Source organism: Lissotriton vulgaris, chromosome 10 (genome assembly GCF_964263255.1).
Source record: "Lissotriton vulgaris chromosome 10, aLisVul1.2, whole genome shotgun sequence".
NCBI lineage: Eukaryota > Metazoa > Chordata > Amphibia > Caudata > Salamandridae > Lissotriton > Lissotriton vulgaris.
The window spans coordinates 1,066,523,910-1,066,542,166 of record NC_141698.1 but is presented as its reverse complement, the minus strand read 5'-3'; the positions used below and the strand labels follow the sequence as shown (position 1 = coordinate 1,066,542,166).

Sequence of the window (18,257 nt, the reverse complement as noted above, 5' to 3'; positions counted from 1 at the left end):
GTTAGGAAAGCGCGCTGGGGGGGGCAGGAGCTTTTCCCTGGGCGCAGCATTAGCATGGAACAGATTGCCACTAAACCTCAGACAGTCGGCGGACCTCTTATCTTTCAGAAGAGCTTTAAAGACCTAGCTCTTTACTCACTAAGCTCTTAGCTCTCAAGCACTGGGTCAAACAGTTAGCGCCAGGACACCTCCGGGTAACAGTGTGCTCTAAAAATGTGAAAAATACATAAATAAATAAATTCCTTCTCCATTGCCACCTTAAAATCTAATTTTCCACTCCCTTTGACACAAGTAATCTTGCTTTGAGAGCAGGACAGGGGTGTGGAGCAGAACAACATCCGGTAACGAGGCTAGAGGATAGTTTTTAAACTCTGCACTATAGAGAAAAGAGTACATATTGCCAGTCATTGAAACATTAGTACAGCATGAAGTGTGATATCATTATTATTACAAAACTTCTGGTGATATAGGTGATGGCACCACAAGCAATAATGACCGTTGCAAACAATGTTCCTGCTGGTTTTCCACATACTTACCAGGCTGTGTTCAAAATGGGTCAGAGGTGATTGCTAGATATCAGATTAGCAGCTCAGTCTGTCCTTCTGGATTAACCACATGGGCAATCATCAGGGCCTAAGTGTGTGACAATCAGTATTTTCATTCTGTGGTTCAGGGAGTATGGAGTAAAAAGTGGGACATTTGCAATTCTCTCCCATTACTAGAGTCAATCCTTTCAAAACCTCTAAAAACGAAAGATCTATGGGCCTATGCACAAACTGCATTTTGTAGAATACTTAGTGCTGCTACAATATTTTATTTACTTATTTTAAAAGTTTTATATTACGGAGAGCAGAGGCATAAGGAAAAATATATGGCTCCCAAGATATGGGAAAGATCAGCACAAAGTATAGATACAAACAGGTACAACCAAAATAACCATAAGAAAAATAATCATCAAAACAGAGACAGCAAGCAGTAGTCATTAGAGTAACTGACAAGTCAGGAAAGGTATGAGCAGAGGCGATCCTAGGATCTAGGACATACATTTGGGCCATGAACTTGCAGTGGTTCCTCGGTTTAAGCTTAGCCGAGCTGGAGGCCGCTCAATTCGAGTGCGGGCTGCGGTCTTGTGGAACTCCCTTCCTTTAAAGATCCGTGCGCTGGATGATCTTCTCTCATTTCGTAGGGCCATTAAGACCTTTCTATTTCCTTAAGCTTGTTGGCTCTTTTTTAGTCTGCTGCCTTCTTAGTTGTGTTGTGTTGTTTACCTTGTCAAGCGCCAGGACGCTCCTTCGCTGGAGCAGCTGTGCGCGATATAAGTTTCCATAACATAACATAACATAACATGAGTAATGTTTTAACTTCTTTCTTGAAGGAAACAGTTGAGGGATTCAGTCTGATTTCAGGGGGAAGTGAGTTCCAGATTCTCGGGGCAATCCCAGAGAAAGCTCAGTTGTAGGTTTTCTTTTTAGAGAATCTCTGACGTTTCAGCAATAAAGTGTTGGAGCTTCTGGAATATCTGTTGCCATCAAAGAGCTCTGACTTTTGAGCAAGGTATCTTGGGGAATTGAAGTGTAGGGGTTTATGGGTCATGCAGTCTGTGTTTAATGTAATTCGTATTTTATAAGGGAGCCTGTTGAGAGCTATAAGGTTAGTGGAGATGTAGCTGTTTCTCTTTGATCCTGTTATGAGTCTAGCAGCAAAATGCTATTAACAAACCTACAAGTGTGAATCTCCACCTTCACCTCTCCTATCTTTTCTAAGGGTAGATCCTCACACATGTAAGCTTACTACATAGGGGCCGATTCCGATCTCGGTCGGAAGGGCACCAAATCGGGTTTGGCATTAGTGGATTCGATTCGAAGGATGAATTTCCGTCCGAGTCATAGACGGGTCCGGACGTCGAAGGGCGATGCGAACAAGCGCGAAATCTCCATCCGAATCGTCGTCGGACAGCCGGATCCAGTCGGAGCGTCCGCTCGCAATAGCTCCCGGAGTTGGACTTCAGGGGTCCGCGTCGGACCCCCTGTTACCCGCAGCCTTACGACTCGGACACTGGGGGAGACACATGGGTCTCCCCAACACAGGCATGTACAGTGCGGATTTATTTATTTATTTTATTTATTTTTAATATTTATAGAGCGCTGCATATACCCTTGGGCGTCTTGGCGCTGATAAATCATTTGTTTTGTTACGAAGTGTGAGATTATGGACCGGTTGATTAAATCAAACTGAAAGGGTGATATGATTATTGAGTAAACAGCCAGGTTTTCAGAAGTTTACGGAACTGAAGGAGGGTGGTGCTTTGCCTGATGTTGAGAGGCAAGGTGTTCCAGAGTCTGGGGGCCGCCACCAGAAACCGACGGTCTCCCCAGGTGACAGTTTTGGTACGAGGTACAACCAGTTGATAAAGATTGGCTGATCGTAAAGCTCTGGTGGGTTTGTAGTGTTGTAATTGATCTTTGAGGAAGTGTGGTCCTTGATCGTTGACTGCTTTGAACACAATGCAGAGGGATTTAAAGTGAATTCTTTTTTGTACAGTGAGCCAATGAAAATCCTTTATATTTTTGGAGATGGATGCAAACTTTGTCTTGCCAGAGATCAGGCGTGCCGCCGCGTTTTGAATTGTCTGGAGTTCTGTGATTACTCTGGTTTGAGCATTAAGAAATAGCCCATTGCAATAGTCCAAGGATGAGAGGACAAGGGCAGTGACTAGTGTCTTAATGGCAGAGTCAGGGAGAAAAGGACGTATTTTCCTGAACATTTTTAATTTCAGGTGTGCCGTAGACACTGTTTTATTGGCGTGGTCCAGGAAGATAAGACCGTCGTCGAAGATGACTCCGAGGTTCCTGACCTTGGAGGTAGGTGAGGGAGGGGTACCGAAGGTTTCTGGCCACCAACTAGTTGGCCAGGCTGGTAAGAGGGGTCCAAAGATGAGTACCTCGGTTTTTTCCGAATTTAGCTTTAGGCAGTTGGTGGCCATCCATTCTCCTATATCCAGGAGCCCTTTCTTAAATTTTTCTGCTACTTGCTCTCCGTTCCCTTTGATTGCCAACACTAGTTGGGTGTCGTCGGCGTAGGAGGTTAGGCTCATCCCATGTGCCTTGATGGTCTTAGCAAGGTCCGACACATAAATGTTAAAAAGTGTCGGACTCAGGGATGAGCCTTGGGGAACTCCACATGGAGCAGAGAGTTGGGCCGATTGAAAGGGACCTAGAATGACAGCCTGCGTTCTTTTGGCGAGGAAGGACGCAATTAGGTCTTTGGCAGTGTGGCCGATGCCACATTCCTGGACACGGTCGACCAAGGTGTTGTGGTCGACCATGTCGAAGGCCGCCGATAAATCTAGCAGAACCAGTATGGCGGTACCACCCTGGTCCCTGATTACCCTGATATCATCGGCGGCTTTGATCAGTGCTGTTTCTGTGCCATGGTGATTCCTGAACCCAAACTGCGTACTGTCAAGGAGCTGGTGTTTTTCTATAAATTCGGAAATCTGGATGTTCATGATTTTTTCAATCACCTTCGCAATGAAAGGGAGGCTAGCGATGGGGCGATAATTTTTTAGCTCAGTTTTGTCTAGGGAGGGTTTTTTTAACAGGGGTTTTAGTAAGGTGTTTTTGAGGGGGTCCGGGTAGTTGCCTGACAAGAGAATCGAATTGCAGACCTGCGTGAGTGCCGGTATGATAGAATCCATGACCGGTCGGAGTACGGAGAGAGGGCAGGGGTCCAAAGGTGATCCTGATTTAATAGTGGATAGTGTATTTTTTATTTGGTCAGGGGTGACTGGTTGAAAACTGAGGAACGTATTAGCAGAGGAAAAGGTAGTAGATGTGGTTACAGTTTGAGGTGATTTGGTGGAAAAAGCCTGGTAGGTATCATCTACTTTGGTGAAAAAAAAGGAAGCAAGAGAGTCACACATAAGTTGCGACGGAGGAGGGGTAAGGTCGGGGGAATTCCCTGATAGTACTTTAGTGATTTGAAAAAGTTGTTTGCTAGAATTCTTAGCTTTCTCAATTTGATCACTATAGTATTCTTTTTTTGCTTTTGCTATCATGGCTTTGTAGAAAGCCAGGGCTTCCTTATAGACTAGTTTACTGGCTGTGTCGTAGTCTTTTCTCCAGATTCTTTCCTTGCTACGATTAATCTGTTTTTGTGCCCTTAGTTGTTCATTGTACCAAGGGGCAGTAGGTTTGGATCTGTTTTTGGAGTGTTCTTTGGAAGGGGCTGATTGATTTGTAGCCTGGCCCAACCAGTCATAGAATTGCTGGAGGGCTGAGTTGAAATCTGAGGCGAACGTGGGACGGGTTTGTTCCAGTATGAGTTGCAGCTCATCATGATTTATATTTTTCCAGTCTTTAAAGGAGTGTTTGGGCATGGGACCTGGATTGGTACTGCAATGATTATTAATGGGTATGTTTGCAAAAATTGCGGAATGGTCAGTCCACGGCATAGGCAGGATGTTAGTAATTTGCAGGCCTTCTAAGTTGGAAAAGATGGGGTCCAGGATGTGGCCCGCTTGATGTGTGGCGGACGTAACAAATTGTCTTAGCCCTAGGGTTTCTAAATCAGAGATGAGGGCAGCGGAATCAGTAAGGTGACCTTGATCTAAGTGAAAGTTTAGGTCGCCTAGAACCGTAAAGGTGCTTTCCGTGGCTACAGATTCCATCATGGTGTTAATGCTGGATAGGAAGGTCGTCTTGGATCCTGGAGGGCGATATATTAGTATTCCCTTAAAATTGAACAAAGGGGAAACGTTGATGGCAAATTGCATGGCCTCACAGGAGGTTGATGGAATGGGAGTAGTTCTGACGGGATACAGATCTCTGGCAATTATGGCCAGCCCACCCCCTCTTTGTTTGGGCCTATCCTGACAGTAAGCTTTATATCCCTCTGGAACTGCTATGACTAGGTCTGGCTGTGAAGTGTCATCAGTCCAAGTTTCGGTAATAAACAGTACATCTAATTTAAAATCAGTTATAAGATCATAGATTTCCTGCCTATGCTTACCGAGTGAGCGCGCATTTATGAGGGCTATAGAGATTGCAGCTCCCACCTCCTGTTTTGTTATAGTACCTTTACTGTTAGAGGATATGAGTGGGATGGTATCATGACAGGGACAGGAGGTGGCGGATTCCTTATGGATCTCCGAAGGATTGATGTCTAAGCAATTGGCCATGATAGGTGGCCGAAGCGCGAGTAGGCTTTGGGCGGAGTACTGCTTGATGGCTCCAGACAAATTTTGGGCAGGGGTTGTGGCCCTTGGCCCGGTCCTGGCGCGGACGGGCGCAGACGGGCTTGCCTCTGGCGCGCCTCCGGCGCGCTGCCGGCGCGCCCGCTGCGCCCGCCCGCTGCGCGGACGGGAAGGTGTGCTGCCTTTATGCATGGGGGAAGAGGGAGGGCGTGAGGTTTCGAAGCACTGCACCGCCACCCTTCCCTCACTCAAGATGTCTGCTGAGGTGGGTGGGGTGATGTGTCAGCGCGTGGGAGCAAGCGCTGTGAAGCTGTGAAGCCTGTCTGCAGCCTCGGGGCGACGCTGATCTCGCACCGAGGTGAGAGCTAGGCAAGTTAAAAACGGACTGGTTAAAATATCTACAAATTAGTAAAAGCGCTAATATTATTCAGTAGCGCGTGTAGTCAGAGCAAAGAGTAAAGCAAGGCGCCCCCGGCTTTCCGCCTCAGGGGAGAATGAGAACAAAATGATTTACCTGCGAGGGAGAGCTCCTGACCCTTAAGTAATCTGGGAGGGCGGGAGGTTTCGAAGCACTGCACCGCCACCCTTCCCTCACTCAAGATGTCTGCTGAGGTGGGTGGGGTGATGTGTCAGCGCGTGGGAGCAAGCGCTGTGAAGCTGTGAAGCCTGTCTGCAGCCTCGGGGCGACGCTGATCTCGCACCGAGGTGAGAGCTAGGCAAGTTAAAAACGGACTGGTTAAAATATCTACAAATTAGTAAAAGCGCTAATATTATTCAGTAGCGCGTGTAGTCAGAGCAAAGAGTAAAGCAAGGCGCCCCCGGCTTTCCGCCTCAGGGGAGAATGAGAACAAAATGATTTTTGGCACAGACGCGTACCCACTGTAGGGGGTGCACTTGTCCGCGACATACCCATTTAGTCAATGGGAACCCAAGTACGCGTTGTACGATCGGCTCCCATTGACTTCTATTGGAATCCGACCGAGCCGAGTCCGACAGCAAACGGCCGCATCGTACTTGCTCGATCGGACTGCAGGAGCCTGGATCGGTCAAAAAACACCCCCGATCCGGCTCGGTTAGAGTGCTTTCCGACCCAGATCAGAATCAGCCCCTTAGAGCCTGATTCTTATGCGGTTAGGAAAGCATTCCCACCTAGGGCCTGATTCTGATGAGGTTAGGAAGGCCTCCTAATAGCATTTGCTCCTTCCAAATCGGATCGGGAATGTGTCTTCCCGACCCAGGGCCCAATTATGATGTGGTTAGGAACATATGCTCCCATTGAAGTCAATGGAAATCCAACCAAATTGTATCTGGAAGCATCCGGATGCATCGTACTCCGTAGGTCGGACTCTCCTGATCCGAGTGGGTCAGAGACCATTTCCAAACCGATTCGGTCGGGAAACTTTCCAACCCGCATCAGAATCAGGCCCTAAGTGGTAAATGTAGGAAGGACGAGGCTGGAAAAAGGGGCATGCTTACTACTACAAGGGGGGCTTTAGGCAGGAGTAACTTGGGGGTTAGGGAGAGGCATGAACCAACCCACAAAAGAGTAAGTCCATTGCTAATCATAAACTGGACTTTGAAAGTTATTACAGATAAAAATGGAACCCAAAACAGTGGTAATTTACTCCAGGTCAGAACTGGAGTACGTTGAGCACCACATAAAGCCAACCACTGGTACTGCAACACCCTCCCATAGAATATAATGGAGGTAGAGACTTAAAATAAAATCCCAGTAGAAATTATGTTAAGTTAAATTATTTCAAACAGTTAAATATATAAATACATATATTTAAATGTAAACAAAATCCAAAAATACCTCTTATTTTATTATAAAATATTTTAACAACCTTTTATGAATTTATAAATTACCATGAACTTTTATTAAATATATTAGATTTGTTTCAATTAATTCTTTACATCCTTTTAATAGGAATTAATGGATAATATATATATATATTTTTTACCTTAGGTGGGAATTTATTTTTTAAACTTCAGAAAATTCATGTATATAAATTAATAAAGTTAAATCACCTAGAGATTTATTTTGATCTAATAGGCTAGGGAACTCAGGACTGGATTACAAATGTAGGTGTTATTCAACACACAAGATAAAAGATACCATGGGGTACGTTATTTATCAGATGCAATAAATAACACCTAGTACAAGTTTCTGGGGAATAACATGTGGGTTGGTGTTTAACGCAGCAAAATCTGCATGAAACTGTAAATACTTTATGCTTTTCCACGGTTAAATTTCAGCAGTTTTGACCTGCCAAAATGTATCGAAGGTTGAGTTATTTAAAGCATTAGAAATTTATCGGATGCATTAAATGTCTTCAAATTCCTAATTTCGACCCATGGGTAAACGGGTTTACGCATGGGTCGAACCGAACCAATCCACTCATAATCAGTCCCTCAGAGTTACATTCATCAATGGACAGACAGTGATCATTTAACACAGCTGTCAATACTGATTCCATGGAATGTGGTTGATGGAGCAAGGACTCGTAGAAAAGAGACTTGCTCAGAAGCCATCCGCTCCTTTAACTTACTAACAAGTTACTATAATTGTTTTGTGTAAAACTAATGTGCACCACACGAATTCCCGGGTTAGTGAAGCTTGCTAATGTGTTTACCAATGATAATAACATGAACAAAGGACTAATCCCGCTCTAAACGGGTAAATCTGTACTGCACATGCGTCATGTCATCTACATCTACGCAGTATGACAAGCTAACGCTTGGTGGGTAATTCTTACGCATGAGCAGAAGACACTAAAATGGAGTCTTGAAGACTCGCGTGCATGGCATCTGCTTGCTTGAAATGAAAACACGCTATTCTACTAATGCTAATGCGGAAAAGTATTATTAAGTAAAGGGGAATAGAGTAGAGATGGGTGGTATACAGTGAAACCATTTATTTTTTAAAGTAATATCTGTCATTCTGACTTTATCACTAGTGTGTATTTGGGACTCTCATGTATAACTGAAGTAAGCTGAGTCACATGATGACTGCGCATGACTATTGGAAGTTAAACCGGAATGATGACTCGTATGTTGAATGAAAGCCAAGGTCGCAAAGTGTCCTAGCCTGAGAACAGACGGTGAAAAGTTAAATGACGCGGAATTGCATTCAGACTCTATACAATTTTGTTGCAAATAAAACATGAATACGGGTGGGAAATAAAATTATGAATAAAAATTATGGGGAAGGGTTTGTGAACAATGGTTTAACTGAATTTAATAACATGTAAGCATGGTGTGATGATTTTCTCCCTTGCCTGACCAATCAGATTTAGTATTTTTACGATATTGAAACATTAATGGGTGGAACATGTAGAACAAAATGTATAATTGAAATAGCTTTAGTTAGTTACTGAGATCGGGAGACACAGATGCTGTGGGCGGGAGATGCTGTTGCTGGGAGAGATGCTGTGAGATGCTGATGAAGAATCGAATGCAGAACCTTCTATCCTACTTTAATTGGGTTAGACAGAAGATCGTAGAAGAATCCCGAGGAGGAAGAGAGTGTCAGAGAGGGGTGCGACGCAACTGTCGGTATTCTAGATAGGTCAACTATCCTGTCCTGATTCCTGTCCTGAAGCCTTTGTTGCCTGACCCATCCCAGGGGACCCTTACGAGCCCTTTGGCCAGGGGGTTGGTCTTCACACCAATCTTGGTAACTATAAAATTTGTGTTATTGTAGATGTTCTTTTCTCTCTATCCTCTCTTTTCCTTAGACATCGTTTATTGAGTAAGTCTATGGTATATTTGTTTGATGATTTAATTGAATTTTCTCTCCTATGAATGATGGTGACTGCACTGTGTATTTGAGATGGTTCACATGCATTTACTTTAGATAAAGATTTAAACTCTTCCAGAGCCTGTGGTTATTTACATTGAAATAAAATTATAATTATGTTATGTCATTTTCACCATCAACTAGTTCAACTAATGGTCCATTGACCAGAGGAAATAACTTTTTGATCAGTGAAAGGTTAGTCAGGAGTTTAAAATAACGAATCTTGAACACTGAAGAAATGTATAAACTTGACCCTAGCGGTGTTGTGCACTGTGAGTTTATGGGGCCAGGTGAGTATATGGTAATGGATTATCTGTTGTTGTTGAACCAATGGATCATGGTGGTCTAAAACCTGATTGCTTTGAGTCAAGCTGATTTTGTTCTTCCAAATCGCTAAGTAGTTAAAGTTGACTGAGCTTTCCATAACGCTGGGGACAAATACCAACCCTGAAGTAGATCTATAGTTAGCAGGAGCTATAGGGCCTCCAATCTTCTTTTTAAGAAGGAGAAACAACAGAGGCTTCTTTCCAAGCACAAGGTACTTGACTTGTCCAAAAAGACATAGGGCCATATGTATCAAAGGGTTTTACCCATTCTGTGTCTATGGGAAAAAGTGTTCATACATATGGCCCAAGTTATCAGTTTGATGAGTTTAGCTCCTTTGATCTCACTAAACAAATGAATGATTTTTCATCCTGCAAGGATCCACAAGGGATCTCGAGATTATTTCCCTGATTGGCTTAATTAAATACTTCAGAGTAACTAACTTAAAGTGTGTGAAAGCACTAGTAGGAGAGGTTGAGGCCAGGTGATTGACATTAAGTGACATCTCAGGCAGGAAGTTAACAGTGGATCTAATTGTTTCAATTTGTTTTTGGAAAGAAATTGAAAGTGGGTCAGAAACTAAATGAGAAGGTGGAGTTTCTCTGCTTTAACAGCAAAGAGATGCTAGTTCTCTGATTAACCCAAGGACCACTCTGCTGGGCATGGCTCATTAGTTATTCTAGGCGCAAAATTGTTTTTTTGTTGTCACTCTGCCTTTTTGCATATTTTTGTAAGAACTTTAAATGTATTATTTAATCAAGGGTCATTATGTTTTTAACCAACCAAGATCAGCAGGAATCCAGCTATTAAAACTATGGACAGTGGTAAAAAATTACACCCTCAAGGAGACATTCCTTATCCTTCAATGCCTCTGAAGGAAGGGATTAGTGATTTTAGCCCAATATCTTCCTAAATGCTTTTCTTCGAGCACTCCTTATTAATATAATTGTACTGTATAAGAAAAGGGACATAATAATAGTATGACCATGGAATGAAACCTTCTTGGTCACGTCAATATTTTCAAAGATAGCAAGAAACACATCCTGGGTATGCTCTACTTTATGGGTAAGGCATTTAACTAGCTGGTGAAGGTCAAGTGTCAAGAAACCTTCCAGTAATTCTCTAGTTTCTGTAGAGTTGTTATCCTCACTCAACATATTAAAGTCTCCCATAAGAAGAAAATTGGCAGGTTGAAGGATATAAGTTGCAAATACTTCAATTAAGGATAAAACTAATGAGAGTCATGACCAAGAACCAAGAGGTTGATATAAACCCCCACATCAGGGAGACAGTGGGAGATATTACAATCTTTATGTATCTTTAAAAACTGGTGCAACTATGCCCCCAATTTTCGAAGCTTTATGCATGTGAACTATATTAGAGTTACTAGCAATGCCAATTGGTAAATTTGTCCAGAGTTATCACAAAGACAAGTTTCAGTAAAGAAAAGTGCAAGTAAAGCTCTAATTCAAGGATACAATCTCACTGCAGTGCTGTTCTTTACCAGTGAACAAGTACTTTAAAAAAAATCACTTTAATATTGCTCTTACCCACATGGGTGAAACAGCTTTAGGGGAACCAACTGTTCTGCCAGAAGTAGAGGCGGATGGGTCTACCATAGTTCGAGCCACATTTCCCTCTCTAAGCGGGGAAACTGTTGGCATTAGTGCCATGAGTAAAGTATCATTATGAGCCCTGCGGGAGAAAGTCATTCTGGGCAGGTATTCCAGGCTCCTGTAGACTGACTGGATGGGGCCTGGTATTAGTTTGGGATGCCTTTTTCACCAGCACCCGGACAGAGTGTGCAGATATGTTGCAGGAGTTCCATTGTGGCATGCTGGTGAGTGTCTTCATCTCACACCTCATAAAATAGGCACCTTGCAGAAGTTGCAGTGCCCACCCAATAGAACTAGAGCGCAATCGTTGGCATGTACAAGCAATATGGCACTTGCTCAGCTGCCTCGGACTAGCCACCAATCCTCTTACAATTGTTGGAGTGACCAGTCTAAAAAGGAGGAGAATGTGCAATAAGCAGAGAGAGTAGACAATTGAAAAAGACTCCAATTAGTTTCCCAAAAGAAATTAACTGGATTAGAGAGAACACATCAAGAAGACCAACAGATTAAAACTGACAAAAGTTTAATAAACAAGAAATTGTATGTATGAAAGGAAATCTCATCACAGACAAAAAGTATATAACCTAGCATGCAAAGATAGCATCTGTCGTTTTTGATCAGAATACTACATCTCACTCAATTATTCTTTGTGGAGTTGCTCTGTTTCTCAAAAGCAGGACACCATCTTTTTGACCAAAGAAGCAGTTTTCTGGAGGCGTGATGAAACCCTGTTCATTGTGTTATGAACATTTATAAGCCTGCATGGGGTAATTGAGGCTGAAGGTCCTAATTAAGGGGCTCATTAGGATGGCGGACGGACGCCCCAGAGTAGGAGGGACCGTCCGCAGGGGCAGTGGCGGTCCCTCCATGCAGATTAGGATATGACCGCCACCCTGGCGGTCACATCCTGTATATTTAACATTGCGGCGGGTGCTGTTCGAAGCAGCACACGCCGCAATGTTAAATAAACCATGTTTTCCTTTGCGTGCACGAAGCTGCAGGCACCATGTGGTGCCTGCCGCTTCGTGCACGCAAAGGCAGAGGGGTACCATAGGTACCACCCATGTGCACCCCCCACCCCCCCTTCACCCCGGGGGGCTCACAACGGGCCCCCAAAGAAAAGTCTGTATGCCTTTCCACTGCGGAAATGCCGCCGTGGAAAGGCATAGGACCGCCGCCATCCTAATATGGCTGATGGTGTCTGATAGACACCGCCAGCCATATTAGAGCTTTTCCGCCGCGGTCGGAAGGCGACCACGGCGGAAAAGCGTCGGACGGAAAAAAGATCCCCCAGCCATCCTAATCTGGTGGGGGTCTTTTTTCTGTCCGCAGCGGTTAATCCGCATCCTCCGGGCCGGCGGTGGCTTCCGCCAGCCCGGAGGATGCGGATTAACCGCAATTCTAATGAGCCCCTAAGTGAGCTATATGTCAGGGGTACGTGTTCAAGGTGCAAATGCAAGAGGCTACTTTAATGTACTAAAACATGCAGACACCATGGTGTTTGCATGAATAAACACAATAAAGCTAGATCAGCTGACTTTGCCAATAAATGTTTATCTAAGCATCAACAGTTCATCTCTGTAACACAACTTTCTTCATCCTTTCAGCTTATCACATGTGGTGTGTCTCAGAGCTCTTCACTATCCCTCAGATTTTTCAAGATCTATGTCAAGATGCTGGCCTTCCTCATCTCCCCATGACTGTGGTTCCACATACCGGCTGCCAAGAACCAGATCTTTCTCAAGCTCATGGCAGGGGAGAGAGGCCTGTATATGTTGAGGCTAAGAATTTCCACCTTAGTATGATGGAGGCCCAGGAATTGATGGAGGACCACTGGCTCAAAATGAACTTCGACAAGACTGGGGGCAGACATATTGGGTTCCATTCTCTGTCCTTTAGCTATGGGCACATATGCCACTCCCATGCAAAGCTGTTCATATTCTGGGATTTAGCTTGGTTGGGAAGTCTTTTGCTAGTGGCATAGCTTAAAGATAGGGCAAAGTCTTGTTTATGCCACTTCTGTGTTCTTATAAAGATACTTCCCTTGTTCCTCAGCTGTTGCTGTCATTTTCTCTCAGCTTGATCATGGCAGATGTGTGTACCTTGGAAATATGAATAGCCTTGAGGCAAAAGTTCATCTGGTGAAAAAAGGAACAGATGACTGTCTGCTGTATGGTGACTGTCAGTTTGATCATGGTACACCTTCACTGACCTGCCTGAAATGATTCCCTGTTTAGAAGGTGATAGAATTTAAGGCACTAAACACTGTTCACTGGGAGATCTAGTGAGTCGCCACTCTTCCCAAAGAGGGGCCACCCGGTGAAGAGAAGAAACGTTCACCCAAACCTGCATCTCAAACTATAAGGTATTTCAGACTGTTCTTTTATCTGAAGATGCAAGCTTGGGTTCAGACATATGGTGACATCATTTACCATATTGTCCTTTTAAACACAAGACTATTTCTGTTTGCAATCTTCAGTCAGGGACTGCCAGCATGCTGTAAGTTCATCAGTGTAGGACCTGTATGGATGGCTGCTCATATTTGCTCATTGCTTCTACTTTTTTTGAACGCTCTATGTCGCCTGTTCGTCTTTACGTAAAAACGTGTTACTCAACATGCATTGACCTAATATTTCTATTACACTGGCATCCATTTTCAGTGCTTTATAATTATTTGTCATCCACTTCGCACACTAGAGTCAGTAATCAGAAAGAGAGGATGGCCTTTTATGTAGAACAAAGCACATATCTAACCGTGGAAATGGTAAAAGATGTAAGCATGATGCCACAAACTCAACTTATCCCTGGCTGAGCTACGGAAATAAAGACCCAGAAGGGTAAGTAGCATGCTCACAAAACATAGAATCTACTACACACATGTTATGGAACAGATAAGAGTCCCCAAAGGAGAACTTTTCTTTGAGATGGGTAATTTGGAGGTACACTTTCCTGATTTTAGCTTATCGCTAGACAGAAGGAGTACGCTCACAAACATTAGGTAAGTTTGATGATGACTCTGGTGAGGAAACCTTTCACCGGGTGCCTGTAGGCGCATGTATGACTTGGGTATTGAATTGCTTTTACAAATGACAGCATATTTATAGTATTGCTCCATTTTCAATCTCGAGGACAGTACCTTTTAGACAGCAGGTCATATTCATGCAGAATCATCATGAGATTTTCCACGATAGAGAGCTCACTTATCTTCTCCCTACATTGGGGACTAAGAGTTTAATATAGTTAGAAACAACTGAAAATTAGAACATGATCAATAAAGTACAAACTTATAATTGACATTTTTTTAATCACACAGTCAATTGTTATTAATGCGTTCTCAGTTTATATCCTTTTCACTTGTTTTGGTTTCCAAACTTTTGTAAACTTAACCACCTACTAAATATAATTAACCTATATATGTGTCTATCTATATAATAGTCACTGAAAAAGCCACAGTTAAAAACGGAGTTATGGCTCTGGCTCAGATGCGTAAAACTACTTAGATGTGCTTGCAATGCATAAAGCGCACGCCACAAATCACACCAACTGCCATGTTTGGTCCTTGGTAGTAAATCCTTTTTATCCTGTGCCAGTTTGAAATGCGAGTTTTGTGTTTTCTACATGGTGGGCTATGCAAGTTTTGGCATGCAGTGTGTGCATTGTATAACAGAACTGACATTTTTACAAATCTTTTTCGGATTCGCGGATCCTGGTTTGAAACTGCAAACCCAGGGCAAGCTTCAAGCCGGGTGCCGTAAACCCATGGCCAGCTTCAAGCCGGGTACCCTAAACCCAGGGCAAGCTTCAAGCCGGGTACCGTAAACCCATGGCCAGCTTCAAGCCGGGTACCCTAAACCCAGGGCAAACTTCAAGCCGGGTGCCGTAAACCCATGGCCAGCTTCAAGCCGGGTATCCTAAACCCAGGGCAAGCTTCAAGCCGGGTACCGTAAAACCATGGCCAGCTTCAAGTCGGGTACCCTAAACCCAGGGCAAGCTTCAAGCCGGGTACCGTAAACCCATGGCCAGCTTCAAGCCGGGTACCCTAAACCCAGGGCAAGCTTCAAGCCGGGTACCGTAAACCCAGGGCAAGCTTCAAGCCGGGTACCGTAAACCCATGGCCAGCTTCTCTGCTTCAAGCCTCCCCTTCTGTGTCTGCAGCTCTGAAACCAGGAGCATGAATCTCCTGAATGCTGAGGCAAGGTTTGGTGATGCTTGCTCTGGGTTCTCAGTAGTTGGGCATGAAGTCCCAGGAACCATTTTAAGTTTTGGGGTCTCACGAAACCCAAAAAAAGGTCTATGAACCCAACAACTCAGTTAATATATTGTGTCTTTTATTCAAATTATGGGCTGCACTCCTTTTGGGCCCCCACTGTTACCTGGTGATCAGGGAGTGCTAATCCTTTCTCATTATATGGTCTTTGTATTTTTTTTCAGGACACAGCGACTGCGCCCTATGTCTTCAAATGGTGGGCACAAAAGTAACTTTTTTCATGCAGCTAGCCAATCAGAGCACTCGGATCCGCAGTTCAAACTCTAGAACAGTGGATTCATGAGGGAGAAATGGAAAAAAGGCTCCCTCATTCAATCTGATTCCTTTGTTATTTTTACTTTTGTGTTTGCAGATATCTGCGAAGCATATGCTTGAATTCCATGTTTAAAATGCCCATGGTATTAAAAAGTGTTAACCATTTAACGCCTTAACCGCGGCGGTATTTCCGCCGCAGTGCGGGCGTTCTTTTTCGGTGGGCGGGGCTGCGTCGGCTGTTGGTATTGCGCAGCACTGGGCCGACGGGAGCACGCAACAGGTTAAAGTCCACTTGGAAATATTTGTAAATACCTATATCAGACGGACGGACGGGCAGACAGACAGACAGCAACTCTGCTGTTTAAGACCCGAAAGAGCCTGTAAATATCTAATCTAAATACTCAATTAATACTAACATCAGAGCAACTACTGCTGTCTGGTTTAACGTAAGTTGTAAGGAAACTGACATGGTAACAATATCCTCAACTAAAAACTATTGTTCTTTCATGGCGAAACTGAAAATATTATCACCTTCATTTCTGTTTCACCAAGTAATGCTCCATTCAACAAGACGCTGAAAACACCCAAAGTTCCCCTAATGCTTTGCAGATCATGTAGATTATACATTCTGGGCCCTATTCATGTGTAAACTTACCACGGTAGGCACCTGGTATTAACTTTACACTTTTCTGTCATTCAACATGTACTGCTAGTTGCTCACTTACATGTCTCCATGCCCTCAAAAATTGAGGGTGCCTGCTAGAAAAGGAGTTACATGTAAGAGTTTATTATTAGTACATTTTCACCAGGTCTCGGTCACCAGGGTGGAGCTCTTTCTACGGTAAAGTGTAGGGAGAGAAAATAAAATGATCAATTCCTACATAAAAATGTAAGTTAATTTTAAATTATTATTCTTGAACTAAAAAATTTATGTTACAGCATATTAACTCATCAAATAAAATGTTTAATAAACAAAATATATTAATTAATGTACACCCATTTAAATGATTTTAAAAGATTCCACCCTCACTATCATTCCTATTTTTAACAAGTTACTAAAATGTACTAAAATATTTGTTTAATTAATTTCAATTCATTAAATGTTTATATTTATTTATTTAAAACACTTGTATAGCGCGGCTGTCACCTAGCAGGTATCCTGGTGCTGGAAATAACTCCTAAGGTGGAAGGAAGAGGGGAACAACAGAGACAGGTAACCAGAGTTTAACATTTAGGGAAAAGCCAGGTTTTGATCCGCTTTCTGAATGGGAGGAGTTCCGTTGTTTGGCGAATGTCAAGGGGCAGGCTGTTCCAAAGTTTTGCAGCTGCAACTCTAAAGGATCTTCCCCGGTCCTGACCTTGTTGAATCTTGGTACTGTGACAAGGCAGGCTGTAGAGGAGCGGAGAGCTCTGGTTGGGATGTACCAGGTGAACATGGCTTGCAGGGAGCTGGGCCCGACTCCGTGCAGTGCTTTAAAAACAAGACATAGTGATTTAAAAGCCACTCGCTGCTTCATAGGGAGCCAGTGCAGCTCGGCCAAAGCCGCTGTGGCCGAAGATCTCCTGGTCCAGCCAAGGGCCAGTTTGGCAGCGGCCGTTTGAACTCTTTGGAGTCGGTCTAGCAGTACAGCTGGGGCCTCGAGTAGCATTGCATTGCAATAGTCAAGGCGACTAAGAATAGTACTACAAAATGGGAGTCTAGAGGGAAAGACAAATAAAACTAGGACGCCCTCCACTCTGTAAGCTAATCAACAACACCAGTCCTAGTTCTTGTGGCAATATTTAATTATTGGTCTGTAAACATTAGCGGTGGACATTTGTCACCCGAGGGAATCCTTTCAATATAAGGATAGTCCAAATGTTTCAGTCTATTGCCTCTTTAAAAAAACAACCTCTCTGATCTATACATATAGGACAGCACAAACAAAAAATGTGAGAAAAGCGAGATGGCACCTCACGGGCGAACCACCAATGGGACCCCTGGCTGGTACTCACCAGGTTGGCCCTGTTCTCATCATTGGTGCCATCAAGCTATAACGTAAACGTGTCTCAGACCCCCAAAGAATAAAAAGACAGTGGATGGTGCAGTGAACACAACTTATATGTAACACAACTAACAACATTGAACATTTAACATATAAGACACTGCGCAACTAGGACCATCAACTTTACTTTCGTTCCTTTCTTTGTTGCAAACAGTAAACACATAAACAGTAAAAAAGGAGGGTGTGAATACTACCTATCGATTCACACCCTACTTACAGCCGACATGTTTCATTGCCTTGGTTTCTATCAGGCAATTTCTTCAGGGCAACTCACTTTTAATGCCACTGCAAGAGACACTGATTCTCGAATGCTGTAATACAAACAAACATATATGCGGTCACCTGGTGTTCTCCCCCATTTTCTGCACATCAAACTCTATGTAATGTCAAACAACCACGCTGTATGGGTAAGTGTCATTATTACCCTTCAAGCAGTTTTGCCTCTCATACCAGACAGGAGGACTTTAAAATCCGGAATCCAGCCCCCATAGGTGAGCGTGGTCCTATCTCCCCTTAGAGAAATTACTAAAAGAAAAGACCAGAAAGAAACTAGGTTATCTCGGTCACGGAGCCTCCTCCTACCTTGTACAAGTATGCTGGCCTGAAACAAAGTGGATAAAATGTTACCGGTGGAAGAGTAAAGGTCGGCGTCCTCTCAGCACTCGAACGCCGACCGAGTGCAGCCCTTTTCTTTTACCGGCATCGCTGCCGATTTTCAGGTGCTGTGATAGGTCCGCGGGGTCAGGTGACTCCC

At 43.7% G+C, this 18,257-nt stretch overlaps 1 protein-coding gene across 1 annotated transcript in view; it reads right to left on the bottom strand.

The window, feature by feature from the left end:
- Positions 1 to 18,257, bottom strand: part of NEK10 (NIMA related kinase 10) — a 1,232,468-nt gene that overhangs the window by 871,962 nt on the left and 342,249 nt on the right. The window contains exon 11 of the mRNA XM_086942130.1: positions 14,073 to 14,159. Coding sequence (XP_086798256.1) covers positions 14,073 to 14,159 — 87 coding nt within the window. The remainder of the gene's footprint in view (positions 1 to 14,072; positions 14,160 to 18,257) is intronic.